General features: G+C 46.5%; 1 protein-coding gene across 3 annotated transcripts in view; it reads left to right on the forward strand.

Moving 5' to 3' along the window:
* ZNF800 (zinc finger protein 800) overlaps nt 1–17,108 on the forward strand; it is a 154,361-nt gene that overhangs the window by 83,025 nt on the left and 54,228 nt on the right. For all 3 annotated transcript variants that reach the window (XM_086967407.1, XM_086967406.1, XM_086967411.1), the window contains exon 5: nt 10,313–10,453. In XM_086967407.1, coding sequence (XP_086823533.1) covers nt 10,313–10,453 — 141 coding nt within the window. The remainder of the gene's footprint in view (nt 1–10,312; nt 10,454–17,108) is intronic.

Genomic DNA, 17,108 nt, shown 5'->3' on the forward strand with positions numbered 1-17,108 from the left:
GCGGAGGGGGGGCAGGGGCCAGCGTGCGGGTCCGTCCACCACCGCTCCCACAGCATCTGCCTCAAAGCCTTTCTAGTTCGAACTTTGGGGCACACCTCATGCCGGTCGGCTGCAGGATTCGCCATCACCTTCCTCACTGGCGTTCCTTTACCTCTGACAGGTGGGTGCTGCAAATCGTCCTAAGGGGCTACTCCCTCCCCCTCAAGACTACACCTCCAGACATGCCACCTCATTTCCAACACATATCGGGGGACCATTTTGTGCTTCTCCAGCAGGAAGTCGCGTCCCTCTTAGCCAAGGGGGCCATTAAGCGCGTTCCTTGGCCAGAAGTAGTATGTGTTTGTTATTCCCACTACTTCCTGGTCCCCAAGAAAGAGAAAGGGGGCCTGCGTCCCCATCTTGGACCTTGGAAACGTCAACCGCTTCCTCCGGAAGAAGGTCAAGATTTTGACTCTAGCTCAGGTCTTGGCTTCCCTCAACCCCCGAGACTGGATGGTAGCGTTGGACTTAAAGGACGCTTATTTTCACATCCCCTTCCTGCCGGCCCACCGGCGTTATCTGCGGTTCAAGGTGGGCCAAGAGCTCTTTCAGTTTGCCATGCTCCCTTTCGTCCTTACCAGAGCCCTTCGGGTGTTCACAAAGGTGATGGCAGTGATAGCAGCACATCTGCGCAGATCAGGGGTTTCAGTCTCCCTATCTTGACGACTGGCTGTTGAAGGCGGGCCCGCCCCAGGCAGTCTTCTCCCACCAAGACTACAGCCGACCTCCTGCATTTGCTGGGGTTCTCCATCAATGTGCCGAAGTCGCACCTGAGTCCCTCTCAGAAGCTCCCCTTCAATGGAGCGGTTCTGAATTCGACGCAGTTTCGGGTTTATCCTCCAGAGCAGCGAGTCCAGGATATTCGGGCTATGATTCTAATCTTTCAGCCTCTATCCCGGGTTTCAGTCCGGGGGGAAACATCCTTTACAACACAACTTTTACAACGCACTACCATTACGACGCAACTTTTACAAATGTAAATGTATGTGTCATGTAAAGTGCACTGCTGCCCTGAGGCGTCGTGGCGCTGTAGACCGCTAGGCATCCCGTCCTGGCTATCCCTGTGAGATGGTTCCTACTTGGTATCTCTAAGGTGAAACCAGGCATCCCATGCGGATGTGGGGGGTAGAGATGAGGCAAGCTAATGCCCAGAGTTGCCGAGTGTGATCCCTGGTTAGAGTAGGCACCGAGGCGAGAATTATCGAGTCTGCTGACCCTGGTCCACGACCCTGCCGCGCCAGGAATTGAACCGTGGTCCCGGGCCGTTCTCTGCTTCGGGGTCTGCCCCCTCTAACCAGTGAGCCACACCACTCCACTACAACGCATTGCGCTGGAGGGCGCTCTAGGATAGGATAGAGAATAGTTTAATTATTAATCCAACACCTTCCCTACGATCCACGGGGACTGGAGTTGGAATAGTAAATTAAACTATTCACTATCCAGCGCCCCCCAACGCAAGTCGTTGTAACGACTTGCGTTGTAAAAGTTGCGTCGTAATGGCATGCGTTGTAAAAGCATGCGTTGTAATGACATACATCCAGTCCGGGTGACCCTCCGGCTCCTGGGCCTCATGGTCTCTTGCATCCTGCTAGTGCAACATGTCAGATGGCAATTGCGGCCTCTGCAGTGGGACCAGAAGTTCCAGTGGGCCCAGCATCAGGGCAACCTGTCCCATCACGTCCAGATCTCGGAGGGCACTTCACAAGATTTGCAGTGGTGGCTCGCGAATCGCGATTGGGTAAAGGGCAGATCCCCCTCCCGTCCCCAACCGGAGCACACAGTGGTGGCGGATGCGTTCCTCCTGGGATGGGGCGGCCACATGGGAGAGGCGGAGATCAGAAGACTTTAGTCTCCGGCGGAGTCCCGGCTCCATATCAACCTTTTGGGGCTTCGGGCTATCCCACTTGCACTGAAAGCATTCCTTCCCTCTGTCCAGGAAGTGTAGTGCAGGTGTTCACGGACAACACCACCGCCATGTGGTATTGCAACAAATGGGGCGGGGTGGGTCATGTGCCCTATGTCGGGAGGCTCACCGCCAATGGACATGGCTGGAACATCAAGGCATAACCTAGGTGGTTCAACACCCGACAGGTTTTCTGAGTGCCAGAGCGGACTAACTCAGCCGCGGGTGCATGATGGAACACGAATGGCGTCTTCACTCGGAGGTGGCGCAGGGTCTCTTTATGAAGTTGGAAGAGCCTGGGTTAAATCGATTTGCCACCGAAGAGAACTCTAAATATCATCAATTCTGCTCGTTGAAATTTCCAAGGCGGCACTCGCTTGGCGACGCTTTTGTCACGAGTAGAGCTGCGTCTGTACGCTTTTCCACCTATACTTCTGCCCAGAGTGCTGAAGAAGATTCGCGCGCGACCGGGCCCAAGTCATCCTTGTGGCTCCGGATTGGGCACAAAGGCACTGGTATCCCTGAGCATGGCACTCGCTCCCCCGATCCGACTGCCTCTTCAGGAGTATCTTCTGTTGCAGCAACAGGTGACGGTCCTCCATCTGAACCTGCCCAGCCTCCACCTCCATGCGTGGGGATTGAGCGGGGACAGTTGACAGTTTTCGACCTTCCTTCCGAAGTCTGTTAACTTATTCTGGCAGCCAGGCGTCCCTCCACTAAGAGGGTATACGCATGCAGGTGGAACACATTTGTGGCATGGTGCACAGCAAAGGCTGTGGATCCCCTTGCTGTCCCTCTTTCCGAGGTCCTTCTGTTCCTTCTCTCTTTGGCCCAGCAGGGCTCTGCTCTGGGCACTATCAACGGTTATCTCTCGGCCATTTCCGCCTATATACGGCTTCAAGAGCAGCCTTCTCTTTTTAAGTCCCCAATTGTTAATCGCTTCCTGAAATGCATTAAACACGTTTCCTCCCGTGCCCTTCATAATGCCTCAATGGGACTTAAATCTTGACTTCACTTATCGGATGTGCTCTCCCTTTTGAGCTTCTTCATAACTGTCCCTTACGTCTTCTCACTCTAAAGACTGCCTTCCTGGTAGCGATCACCTCTGCCAGAAGACTGAGCGAGCTCCAGACTCTCTCTTCTAAACCTCCTTTTCTCTCTGTTCATCTGGACAAAGTGGTTTTAAGGACTCGTCCTTCTTTCTTGCCAAAGGTTGGCACACCCTTCCACATCGGTCAGACAGCACTTTGCCCACCTTCTTTCCGCATCCTAGAAAAGAAGAGAGGCTCCACCATCTGGACCCAAAACGTGTGCGCCTATTCTATCTAAAGCGCACACAACAGTTCCGGGTGGATGACCAACTTTTTGTTAATGTACGTGGGCGCCAAAAAAGGTTGGGCCGTGCACAAACGGACCATCTCTCGGTGGGTTGTTCTCTGCATCAAAGCCTGTTACTCATTGGCTAAGAAGGAGCCTCCTGTGGGGCTGCGTGCCCATTCTACCAGGGCAATAGCAGCACTACTGCTTTGGGACGGGTCGTTCCCTTGCAGGACATCTGTCAGGCAGCTACGTGGGCCTCGCTGCACACTTTTTTACCAAGCACTACTACCTGGACAGCCAAGTACGGAGAGACGGCTTCTTTGCCCGTTCGGTTCTCCGGGACTTTCTGGTATGATATTGGTTCGCAGACCCATCACCGAGTTTGGTATTGCTCTGGTATCTATTCTAAGGTAAGGAATCTATCTCTAATGTGTCTCTTTCAGATGCACAAGTTACTACTTGTGTAACGATATATCTGTAAGAGACATTAGTTGGCAACAGATTCCTTACTGCCCCACCCACCCGTTCTGCGAACTGATTTCTAGGATTAAGGTCCTCCCTTTCAGGGCCCTAGTTTCATTGGCAGTTTCTTGCATGGCTCTGCGTTCCAGGTGCGAAAAGTCGTGTACAGAACTGACGTCAGCGTGCATGGGTGGTACCTAAGTAGTCTCCGTCACATCTTCTTGGCTCATACGATGCCTGCGACGGACGCGGAGCAGCGCAACGCCACCTTTCGACGAGCAGGGTCACTGCTGACGGAAACTTTCCGGATCCAGTCTGATGCCTGGGGATATTCTAAGGTAATGATTCTATCACTAACTAATGTTTCTTACAGATATATCGTTAGAGTAGTAACTTGTGCAATACACTGCTCAACTCTCCTCCCTCTTTGCTCAACTTTGAGCCATGGCGGATTTCTTGCAGGGTGGATTCCGGCCTCCACAAATAAGTGGCATTTTTAGGTCGAGTTATTTATAACTCGAAACCTATTGGGGCTAAACTAAGGGCTAAACTAAGCTCTCAAAAAATGCGGATTTCCAGAAGTGCATGTGTCCCGTGCATGCGCTTCTATCCGCCTGCCTCGCATCACCACATCAAAGCCAGCCATCTGTTGCTTTCCCTGAAGCTTCCCCCAGCATGCGCTCGGCCTCAGGCATTTCTCCTCCCCTAATTATTCACTGCCGGCAGTACTTTCACGGCCGCCAGGCCGTGTCTCGCATTTCTTCTCCCCCTTAAACTTGTTTCCCTTGTTGTTTTTCCATTTGTTGTCCTTTTTCGTTTTTTCCGGAATCTGTATGCGTTTAAATTGCCTTTCGGTTAATTTTGTTGAATGCCGGTAGTACCTTTTATTTGCGCAAGAATCTTATTTTCCTATATGTTTTAAAACTAAAAAGGGCTGCTGTACATATACTGAGTACACCTACCTGCTAGGAGGCACCTTCACAGTAATATTACACTTATATGCAGTGTTTCATTATAAAGAATAATACAAGCATAGAATTGTCACATTTAAGCGGCAGCATGTTTAATTGTTTCCTTTGTTATTTTTATGGCATATGCTTGCAATAAAAAGTAGGAAAAGCATTACTCCAGCTTTCCCATGGGGGCAGATCTTTGCCAGTGCTTGTTTTAAATGCTTACCACTGTGACAGGGACCCCTCCGATCTTTATGACATTACGGCTCCCGAAGAAGGCTCGAACTTGGAGGCCGATTGGTGTGGACACTGCCCAGTCAGGAGAAAATGAGCACTTTTACATTTATATCCCGACCCACGACGTTAACCTCTTAGTTTCATTATCCGGCCTTGTATGGAAGACGTTCAACTAAGATTGTGCGCAACTTCAGGTAGTCTGTTTTTACTAGACATTGAATAATTTTTGGCACTTTTGTACGTGAGTGGCGATTTTTTGCGCGTCTTTCACTGTGCTCGCCTTCCAAAGAAAATATTTTCTGCCCGTTTGCCAACTCTCTCACGGCTGGTTCGGCGCCCTTGTTTTTGCAGCAGATGCTAATGCTGTGTAAGATGCTAATGCTGTGTAAAATGTTTTCGCTTCGTATGGCGGCAGTTGAAAAGGATCAGGGGGCATTTTTCTCCGTCTGCGCCTGTCTTGCTGCAGAGCTCCGGCAGCCGATTCTCATGAAGTGTTGCCGCTCAGCCAGGCTTTCTTCCAGGGCCTGAAACCCACACCTGCTTTTCTGAATACAAGACCCGCCCGAGCGCATAGTTTATCGGGATTTGTGCGAGAAATGAGGTGCCTAAGACATTTTCGAGTTTTGGGTTGGGGGTTATTTTTTTTAAAACCTACTTTGGTGGTATTATTTGAATGTCTGGCAAAAAAATCAATAGAGGTAGTGACTGCCCACCCATCCCAGCGTTACAGGTATCAATTAGGCCCCTTTCGTGTCATCATCTCACTACACCTCCACCATTACCGTGTTCGTGGAACCTCTCAGGAGCACAGATACATAAAGTCATCAATTCTCATTCTCGTGGCAATCGTTTCACATTGCATGTTAGAATTCCCAATTAACATACATCCCATTAATAACATCCCCTCCCTGACCCCCCGCCCCACTCCCCGCCACCAGTGTGCTCTGTGTCTCAGATTCAATACAATAAATAGGGTACTTTGAGAACCAGTAGGCTCCTACCGGGTGGTACAGCACCCTGCTTGACTCTTTCACTCTATCCTGGAACTTCCCCAGACACTTGGGTTAGTACTGTTTGAACCAGCCCCTCCCATGCTCTCGCTCCGTCCAGTGCCTTCTCATTATTCAGCCGTCGCACTTGCTGAAAGCGAGCAGCACCCTCGCCACTAGCCCATTTTATCAGTTCAGCCCTCCACCTCTTGCTACTAGGACCCTCTTTTGATCTCCAGAGCATCGTTATTTCTCTTTTAGCCGGCACCAATCCCATATCTATGAACTTACTCGTCACCTTACTCTTGGAGGTATGAGGGAACCAGTGCAATATACACGTGACCATATCAAAGTCCAATTGGTGTTCCATGGCTACATTCAATAGTTCACCCACCATTCCCCAGTAGCTCCCCAATTTCGGGCATTCCCACAGCATGTGCTCCAACTCCGCACTCACTCTAGCGCATCTAGGACACATCACACTGTCAACATTAAAATATTTCATGATCTTGCCAGGTATTAAATATACCCTGTGTAGTATAAAGAAATGCACTAGCTGAAATCTTGCATTTGTGGTGCCCTTCCATGCTCTGTGTAGATTCTGCCCCCAAGTGGCCTCGGGAATGGGTTTCCCTATACTCTCCTCCCATTTAGTCCCTCACACACCCTCAATCACCTCACACCCTCACAACCTTCTCCCCCTCACAACCTTCTCCCACTCACAACCCTCTACCCCTCACAACCCTCTCCCCCTCACAACCCTCTCCCCCTCACTCACTCACACCCTCAGCCTTTCTCACCCCCACACCCCCAACCTCACTCGCCCTCACCCTCACATACCCTCACCTCCTCACCCTCACCTCCTCACCCTCTCACACTCACACACTCATTCCCCCTCACACCCCCTCAAACATCCTCACTCACCCTCAAACACCCTCACACACATCGCATAACATAACACACCATAGCATAACAAAAAAAGCATAGGATAGCAAAACATAGCATACCATAACAAAACATAGCATAGCGAAACACAACAAAGCATAGCATTGCATAGCAAAACAAAGCATAGCATAGCATAACGCAAAGCAAAACAAAAGATAGCATAGTATAACCCCTTCGGTGCTCATGACGAGCTCAGCTCGTCATGAGGCACGGTGCTAGTTTGCTCATGACGAGCTGAGCTCGTCATGACCACACCCAAGACCATTATTGCCCAGCACAGGAGAGGAATATCCTGCGCAGCCAAGGTGATAACAAAACATAGCATAACATAACAAAACATAGCATAGCAGAATATAGCGTAGCAGAACATAGCGTAGCAGAACATAGCATAGCAGAACATAGCGTAGCAGAACATAGCGTAGCAGAACATAGCGTAGCAGAACATAGCGTAGCAGAACATAGCGTAGCAGAACATAGCGTAGCAGAACATAGCGTAGCAGAACATAGCGTAGCAGAACATAGCGTAGCAGAACATAGCCTAGCAGAACATAGCCTAGCAGAACATTGCGTAGCAGAACATTGCGTAGCAGAACATTGCGTAGCAGAACATTGCGTAGCAGAACATTGCGTAGCAGAACATTGCGTAGCAGAACATTGCGTAGCAGAACATTGCGTAGCAGAACATTGCGTAGCAGAACATTGCGTAGCAGAACATTGCGTAGCAGAACATTGCGTAGCAGAACATTGCGTAGCAGAACATTGCGTAGCAGAACATTGCGTAGCAGAACATTGCGTAGCAGAACATAGCGTAGCAGAACATAGCGTAGCAGAACATATAGCAGAGCATAGCAAAGCATAGCAAAGCAGAGCAAAGCAGAGCAAAGCATAGCATAGCAAAGCATAGCATAGCAAAGCATAGCAGAGCAAAGCATAGCATAGCAAAGCATAGCAGAGCAAAGCATAGCAGAGCAAAGCATAGCAGAGCAAAGCATAGCAGAGCAAAGCATAGCAGAGCAAAGCATAGCAGAGCAAAGCATAGCAGAGCAAAGCATAGCAGAGCAGAGCATAGCAGAGCAGAGCATAGCAGAGCATAGCATAGCAGAGCAGAGCATAGCATAGCAAAGCATAGCAGAGCAAAGCATAAATAGCATAACAAAACATAACATAGCATACATAGCATAACAAAACACAACATAGCATAACAAAACAAAGCATAGCATAGCAAACACCACTAAGCATAGCATAGCATAACAAAGCATAGCATAACAAAGCATAGCAGAACATAGCATAGCAGAACATAGCATAGCAGAACATAGCATAGCAGAGCAAAGCATAGCAGAGCAAAGCATAGCAGAGCAAAGCATAGCAGAACATAGCATAGCAGAACATAGCATAGCAGAACATAGCATAGCAGAACATAGCATAGCATAGCAGAACATAGCATAGCAGAACATAGCATAGCAGAACATAGCATAGCAGAACATAGCATAGCAGAACATAGCATAGCAGAGCATAGCAGAGCAAAGCAAAGCAGAGCAGAGCAGAGCAAAGCATAACCAAACATAGCATAGCCTAACAAAACACAACATAGCCTAACAAAACACAACAAAGCATAGCATAACATAGCATAGCAAAACCAAACAAAACATAGCATAGCATAACAAAGCATAGCATACCAAAACATAGCATAGCATAGCATAACAAATCAAAGCATAGGATAGCAAAACATAGCATAGCAAAACATAGCATAGCATACAGCCTCACTCAGCACCACCACAGCATCACTCAAGGGCACCACAACATCACTATGCGCTACCACAGCATCGCTGAACGCTACAGCATCACTCGTTCGCCACCACATCACTCAGGGCCACCACAGCATCAATCTCTGCAACCATTCAACAACAACTGGTTAAAATATGTTCTCTCAATGTTTCAAGCTTTATTACAAATGTAACAAAAAGATGTTAATATTTCACTTCTGTGCTTGGATTTTCGTCACAATAAAATGCGTTGAACATAATCTTCACAAAAGTTATTTACAAAAGTGTAAGCTATTGCCATTATAAATTACAATAATTTTTATTTTAATTATTAATTATTTTTAAAAAATTAAAAGCCATTGTTATTTGTAATATCAATACATGTAAGTAACGAAAATACAACACCTATTGCATTACAAATGCTATAGGTGTCACATTTGTGAAAGTTATACTATTGGCATTGTAAATGACAAAGCTATTAATTTTGCTATTTTCAAAAACAAAACATAAATAAAAAATGTGTCATTTACAATACCAATAGCTCAAACTTTCCTAATGCGAGACCTATTGCATTGCAAATGCTTGTTACTTTTATTTTCTGCATTTTGGTCTCCCAGGTGCTATCTTGGTTTGGATCAAATTTGGGATTTCATTGTTGCCTTTTCAGTCCCTTCACGTTGTCTTGATCGTCTTGGAGTTGTTTTCTCAACCGTTATTCTTTATTTTTTTTGCGTTATGGGCTCAGAGCACCATGCTGATAAGAGGTCAGTAGCAACGGAAATGTTTCTGCTGAGTACAGCTAACCAGGTCACTTTGGGGTCTGCATTCCCCATAATGGACAAAGTGCAATTTGTTTGTTATTCCTTTGTTTTTATGTCTTCTGTCTGCATAAAAGTGTGCGAACTTTCGCCTGTTAACGGACATGATTATCAAGTCATTTAACCCTTCAGAGCCTGCTGGACACCATTTGTAACACATTTATAACACTACCTATCGGATTACCATCAGATCTCAGAAAGGCTTTTTTTGCGTAACGAAGTTTCCTGGCATATTTTGCGTCTTTCTGTTTCGTTTTTGTTTTGCTAGGAAACTAATTCCTATCAAGCTAGAATGGAAGAATCCTTTTTGGATACTTCACTGGGTGTATCTGAACTAGCTTGGGATGCCAAAAGGCACTGCCAGTTGTGCAAATAGTCCAATCAGTTTAGTGCAATTTCTCTCAAATGTGTGATAATTCTGAGCGAACCATAAATGGCCATTTTAATGGAAACTAAAACCTAAGCAAAACTAGAGTGTATTACCATATATGTTTTTGAACAAATACACGTTACTCTTGTTGCATTATCTTTTTTAACTATGCTACATGTTACTGGCTGATCTGCTCTTGAATCCTGAATCAAGGTCAGCAGTGCGTTGTCTCCGTTTTGGAGGGCAAGTAACCTACTTTTTGACTAAATGTGTTTAAGTGGGCTTGAAATTGCATGTATGTTCCGGAAATACCAGGTTGCCTCGCACTGTGAAGCTTGATATGCTCAGAACTGCTCACTACCTTCATTGTATAGGATGGCCATTCTATTTAGGTCTACTTCTGAGTGTTATATGTTATCAAACATACTCCTCTTGCTTTGTGGACCACTGACTTTAGTATTTGTTTTTGTATCAAATCCCTCGATTAAAAATTATACCGTTTTTGTGTTTCAGGGACAAAACAACTGAAACATATATTGTTAAAGGAAGTGGACACCATCTTTGAGTGCAGATCATGCCGCAGTCTGTTCAGAGGATTACCGAATTTAATTACTCACAAGCAGTACTACTGCCTTTCCAGGTTCAGCATGGATGGTAATAGATTTTCTGTCGAAAATATGTGACTTCAAGTTATACTAACTCATCATAAGGCAAAAGCAAGTGTATTTTAACCTGCATTGCGTTTTTAAAAAATGGGAGGAAATTAGACTGCCTGTTAGCAATGTAAACCAAGTCATTCAAATTTTATTTTGAGTTTGAATTAGGTTTCACTTGTGATTATCATTTTAGCAAGAATGCAAGTCATCAATTTCGGACATTGTAGATCTAATTTGAAGGTAAGTGGTAGAATTTATTATAGGTTGGAATACACGTTTTCTAGCAACATTTAGAAAAATATGATGCTTTACCAACTCCTTTACGGCAAAACTAGATTTTGTTTATTAGAATGGAACTGTTAACTTATATTTGAATTTACGCTTCTGTACATTGTGGAAACGTTTTGCTTCCAATTTCCCAGACCAATGAAAGGCGTTATTCCGTTTACCATTCTGGATATGTAATCACTCTCAGCCACACTATCAAAAAATTGCAATTTCTCATAAACAAAAATTGTATACATTGAAAGTGCTGCATATTTATTATTGAAGACAGTTTTTGTGATTCAACTTGTGTTTTTTTGTTTGGAATGTACAGCTTTCTACTATTCTGTGTCTTAAGGTATGCCTTTACCATACCCAATCATTTCAAATAGTTAAAAGTAAGAATTGGCATTCTATCACAAAATAGATGAGATTATGGCATTTCTTTTCTAGCTTGCTGTAACACGTTTCGACAGGATCCCCTCACTGCCTTGCTCACACACTGAGCTCCATTGCTTCCCTCCCTTGTTTTGAGCAGTCAGTCACATGGTGTTACGGATATAGACAACATACTACCAAACTGCATTCAGTGCATTTTAGTGCCAGTTACCCCACAATACGTTTCTTATTGAAATCCATTTTGAATTACAAGATTTCTTTACACTTTCATTCTATCGTTTCTTTTTAAAAAATGATCTTATTTTATAAAAACTTTTTTTCGTTTTAACTTTTCTGTGCATACCACTTTTGAGCATAATATTTTTGTAAATAACATGTTTGCACTGTATCAAAGTGTAAAATATTATAACAAATTCTATGTTCAATACTCTCAGAAATGAGCTGGTTTCTTGGAACCCACTTCGGCGTTTGTTTTGTTTTTTATTTTTTATAAAACTGATTTTAATGCTTAGGTGCAGCATGAAAAATGACAACTCTTTATTACTCGGTGTATAACACTTTTGTACTTAATGGGTTAAGAGCCTCAAATTGGTAATGTATGTCAGTTGCTTTTTTAGCTCTCTGCTACTAGACCGCACCTGTGCTGTCTGTTGCAAGACATATTCTCTGCTTACAGTGAGCTTCGAGCACACCTATTACTTACCATTGGTTGTATTTTTTTTTGTCACTCATTTTCTTTCTTTTTATTTGTTCGCTTGTGTGGGCTTCACTTCCTCATCCTAGTTGTTCCTAATCCGGAGCATAGATATTGTACTTTTGTACACCATTGCTCATTTTTCAGTTGCTACTTTTTTCTTTTTGTTAGTTGCTTTCTCACCCATGTCCTTTTCCTTCCCCCTAGCCCCCCATTATTCTTTGCAGTTTGCTTTCCCCTTCTCCGTTCAACATTACTTTCTCATCAGTTTGCTGTGGTTTGCTTCCTCCCACCCACGCCCCGTTGTTGCTTCTGCTTGCCCATTCCCAGCCCTCTGTATTGATTTGCTTCCACCCTCTTGCACTACCCTTTTTTCCTTTTTGCTTATTTATCCAGCTCTGAATGGTAGACAAGACAGAACAGGCATCGCTAAGACCATTGGCAAAGCCAGTTGGTACCAGAGGGCATATTTTCCGGCTTTTTCTCTCTTGTACCACCCCCCTCCGACCAACCCTCTGCACTTGTGTTTCTCTTTCTTCACTCATGTCCTTCTTCCCGCCTACCCTTTGTGATTCAATCCCCCTTGCATGCAACTTCACCCTGCCTCACGTTGCTTTCTCACCCATGTCCTTTTCCTTCCCCCCAGCCCCCCATTATTCTTTGCAGTTTGCTTTCCCCTTCTCCGTTCAACATTACTTTCTCATCAGTTTGCTGTGGTTTGCTTCCTCCCACCCACGCCCCGTTGTTGCTTCTGCTTGCCCATTCCCAGCCCTCTGTATTGTTTTGCTTCCACCCACCCTCTTGCACTACCCATTTTTCCTTTTTGATTATTTATCCAGCTCTGAATGGTAGACAAGACAGAACAGGCATCGCTAAGACCATTGGCAAAGCCAGTTGGTACCAAAGGTGAAATCTACTGACTGTGCCAATACTTGTTTGGCTGTAACATTATCACCATAGTGTTGCCAAATTGTTTTTAACAATGGTGATGTGGGTAAAATGCATTGAAACACAGTGGATTAGGTGGGCACTGTTTTGCCTGCTACACAATACAGCACTTTACATGGCTTGGGAGAGAATCCTTGTGGAGTAGATCCTGTCTGAGCCGAGGTTTGAAATGCAACTCCACGAAGATTATGATTTCAGACATCTATTTTAAGAACGTTCTTGATCAGGTTGCAAGACCTAGAGGGAGGGGCGGAGTCATTACCAGGTCAACATCAGTGCCGAAACAACTATCAACATCAAGTCACGCATCTGTCAAACATCCAGACCAGGCTTTGCCTCAGGACAAAGCATTGGATCTGAAAAAAGGCTTGGCGTTGAGCCATTCGGACTCAAAGTGCATCAACACCAGCAAAGCTTAGACAGCAGTCGTTTTTCGATGACGAAAAATACCTTAATTCCAACAACCCAAAAAACAAACCTACATTCCTCCACAACAACACCATTGCCAGAGAAACAGGCAAAAACACTCCACACATCTGTAATGCAAAATGAAGAAGCCACTGTACTTGAAGGCCTTCATGAACTCATGAAATTGAAAAGCCATAAAAAAGGCCAAAAGGCAAGCACAAAACCAAACAAGCATTTGCAATGCAATAGGTCTCGCAGCATTAAAGTTTGAGTTACTGGCATTGTAAATGACTGTGCTTTGCATTAACTTTTTTTTTATTTGCAATTGGTATATAAACATTGTTTGTGAATGGTTAGCTGTTGCTTATGCCAAGCAAAGTTGCTAGTAATATAGTGTGCTAGTTTTGCTGTGCTGAATAAATATAGGCCTTGTTCGCTACGCCTTTGTAATGGAAGTCAACAGACATAGTCAATGACCACAAGTGTTTAACTTGTAGCAGTGAGTGATATGTTGTAGATTGTATGCCTTATTTGAAGTGGGGGGGGGACGGGACAGGACATAGGTTAATAAAATAAGACCATGTAAAATTCAATATGCCTCAACCCGTAAAAAGGATAAAAAATAAATTAAGAAACACAACCTGCGAGGTGCTGCGATGTAATAACATTTTTCTTTTACGCCCCGAGACATCATAACTGGGTAAGAGGCGCAGCTCCTGCATAATGAGGTGTCCGTGTGTGCACGGCAGTGGTGGTATGCGTGTGTGCATTGCAGTGGTGGTGTTCATGTGTGTATGGCAGTGGTGGTGTCCGTGTGTGTATGGCAGTGGTGGTGTCCGTGTGTGTATGGCAGTGGTGGTGTCCGTGTGTGTATGGCAGTGGTGGTGTCCGTGTGTGTATGGCAGTGGTGGTGTCCGTGCGTGTATGGCAGTGGTGGTGTCCGTGTGTGTATGGCAGTGGTGGTGTCCGTGTGTGTATGGCAGTGGTGGTGTCCGTGTGTGTGTATGGCAGTGGTGGTGTCCGTGTGTGTGTGTGTGTGTGCATGGCAGTGGTGGTGTGTGTGTGTGTGTGTGTGTGTGTGTGCATGGCAGTGGTGGTGTGTGTGTGCATGGCAGTGGTGGTGTGTGTGTGTGTATGTGTGTATGGCAGTGGTGGTGTGTATGTGTGTATGGCAGTGGTGGTGTGTGTGTGTGCATGGCAGTGGTGGTGTGTGTGTGTGTGTGTGCATGGCAGTGGTGGTGTGTGTGTGTGTGTGCATGGCAGTGGTGGTGTGTGTGTGTGTGTGCATGGCAGTGGTGGTGTGTGTGTGTGTGCATGGCAGTGGTGGTGTGTGTGTGTGTGCATGGTAGTGGTGGTGTGTGCGTGTGTGTGTGTGTATGGCAGTGGTGGTGTCAGTGTGTGTATGGCAGTGGTGTTGTCAGTGTGTGTATGGCAGTGGTGTTGTCAGTGTGTGTATGGCAGTGGTGTTGTCCGTGTGTGGACAATGTAAAATTCAATATGACACAAACCGTAAAGAGGATAAAAAATAATTTAAAAAAAACACAACTTGCGAGTTGTTGCGATGTAATAACATTTTTCTTTTACGCCCCCGAGACATCCTAAAGGGCCGAGAGGCGCAGCTCCTGCATAATGAGGTGGTGTCCGTGTGTGCACGGCAGTGGTGGTGTCCTTGTGTGCACGGCAGTGGTGGTGTCCTTGTGTGCACGGCAGTGGTGGTGTCCTTGTGTGCACGGCAGTGGTGGTGTCCTTGTGTCCACGGCAGTGGTGGTGTCTGTGTGTGCACGGCAGTGGTGGTGTCTGTGTGTGCACGGCAGTGGTGGTGTCTGTGTGTGCACGGCAGTGGTGGTGTCAGTGTGTGCACGGCAGTGGTGGTGTCAGTGTGTGCACGGCACTGGTGGTGTCCGTGTGTGTATGGCAGTGGTGGTGTCCGTGTGTGTATGGCAGTGGTGGTGTCCGTGTGTGTATGGCAGTGCTGGTGTCCGTGTGTGTATGGCAGTGCTGGTGTCCGTGTGTGTATGGCAGTGCTGGTGTCCGTGTGTGTATGGCAGTGCTGGTGTCCGTGTGTGTATGGCAGTGGTGGTTTCCGTGTGTGTATGGCAGTGGTGGTTTCCGTGTGTGTATGTTAGTGGTGATCTCCGTGTGTGCCTATCAAAAAGAGGTTCATTACTTAGAGGATGGAAGTGGGCTGGGGGGACGGGACAGGACATGGGTAGGTTAATAAAATAACGGACAATGTAAAATTCAATATGCCACAAACCGTAACGAGGATAAAAAATAATGTAAAAAACACAGCTTGCGAGGTGTTGCGATGTAATAACATTTTTCATTTATGCCCCAGACATCATAATGGGGCGAGAGGCGCAGTTCCTGCATAATGAGGTGGTGTCCGTGTGTGCACGGCAGTGGTGTGTCTGTGTGTGCATGGCAGTGGTGGTGTCTGTATGTGCATGGCAGTGGTGGTGTCCATGTGTGCATGGCAGTGATCAGCGTGCAAAGAACAGCGTTTCCTGGCAAACTTTCGTGCTCAGAGATTTAGGCACGCATGGCGGTTTCTGTCTGGAAGGGCCGACGCCGTCCTGTTTTCAGGAAGCGCATCACTTTGAAGAGATGTTGTGTGCAAGTGCTCTGTTTAGACTCCCATCAAAGACTTTAAAAAGCAATAAAAGACAGAGCACTTTAAGCGCGCGGGACAGATGTTTGCGATTGCACTTTAGGTTTTTGTTTTCATAATCGGCAGTGGGTTGGTTTTAGTGTAATTTCATTATCAAATCCATGTTTACACATTACTTGCTCAGACTGCCTTGCGAACTTGAGGTTATATTTGTGTAAGATGCGCCCGTTTTGCACGCTGGTTTCAAAACATTTCCCAAATGAAGCCTGCCGGCTCCAGCCCTCCTCTGCTTCCGCCTCTCCCGCACTCTGTCTCCGACGTCAGCCTCTTTAGGAGCGCTGCGCGCCTCTCTGCAGACTCCCCCTGCATTCCAAGAGGCGCACGTCGTGATCCGGTCTGCATTGGCATGCTGCGGAGAGATGACCTTGCCGCGCACAATGTTATCCTATGGGGAAACGCTGCGCGCCGCCAGGTCTTGTCTCCACAGTCCTTTTTTAGGTCTCGCCTGTCGATGCGCATGCGCATCGAGCAAGCGAGACTATAGGGGCTCATCCACTCTTTATCTAACTGCAAGGAATCGTGGCGATTCCTTGCAGTGCCCGTGACTTTTAAGGTCAATGCGCATTAAGCTTATGCGCATGCGCATTGACCTTAAAAGTCACGGGCGCGTGCACGTCCGTGTTTGTTTACCCTTGCCTACTCTCTCTCTCTCCCCTCTCCGCCCCCGTTCCGCCCCCTCCCCTTCCCGCCGTGTCGCATTTCTCCTCCCCCCTCCCCTCTCTTCCCCTGCCTGCCTGCCGCTAGCCTTGTTGATGCTTGTTTTCCTCCCCGCCTCTCTCCTCGCCCCGTTTACTGTGCAGCTCGCCTAACTCGATCTTGACTGCACAGAACATATTTATTTAAAAGCAGGGCGACTAGTTTTGTGACAGGAACGTGCAAGGATGCGCACGCTGCATGTTCTCTTTTGTTAAATAAATGTTAGGCTTGTCTCCCTGTCCCGTGTTTGACCGCCCCCACAACCCCACCGTAATTGCTGTTTTTTTTTCCTTACAGCGCACAAACTACTCTTTTTTTTGTTTTAACAACCAGTCATGGCGGCCGCTCGTCTTGCTGTACGCCAGTTGTCCAAAAATATGCCTTGATGTTAATAAACCATTTCATTCCACTGATATTTTGAAAACCAAGTTTACATTACGATGTGGGGAAACAAATATGGGGAACACGCTTTTCCGTAGCTTTCAGTAATTGCTTGTCTCTCCCCTCTCCGCACCCGTTCCGCCCCCTCCCCTTCCCGCCGTGTCGCATTTCTCCTCCCCCCTCCCTTCTCTT

The sequence above is a fragment of the Lissotriton vulgaris genome, chromosome 1_1 (genome assembly GCF_964263255.1).
Source record: "Lissotriton vulgaris chromosome 1_1, aLisVul1.2, whole genome shotgun sequence".
Taxonomy (NCBI): domain Eukaryota; kingdom Metazoa; phylum Chordata; class Amphibia; order Caudata; family Salamandridae; genus Lissotriton; species Lissotriton vulgaris.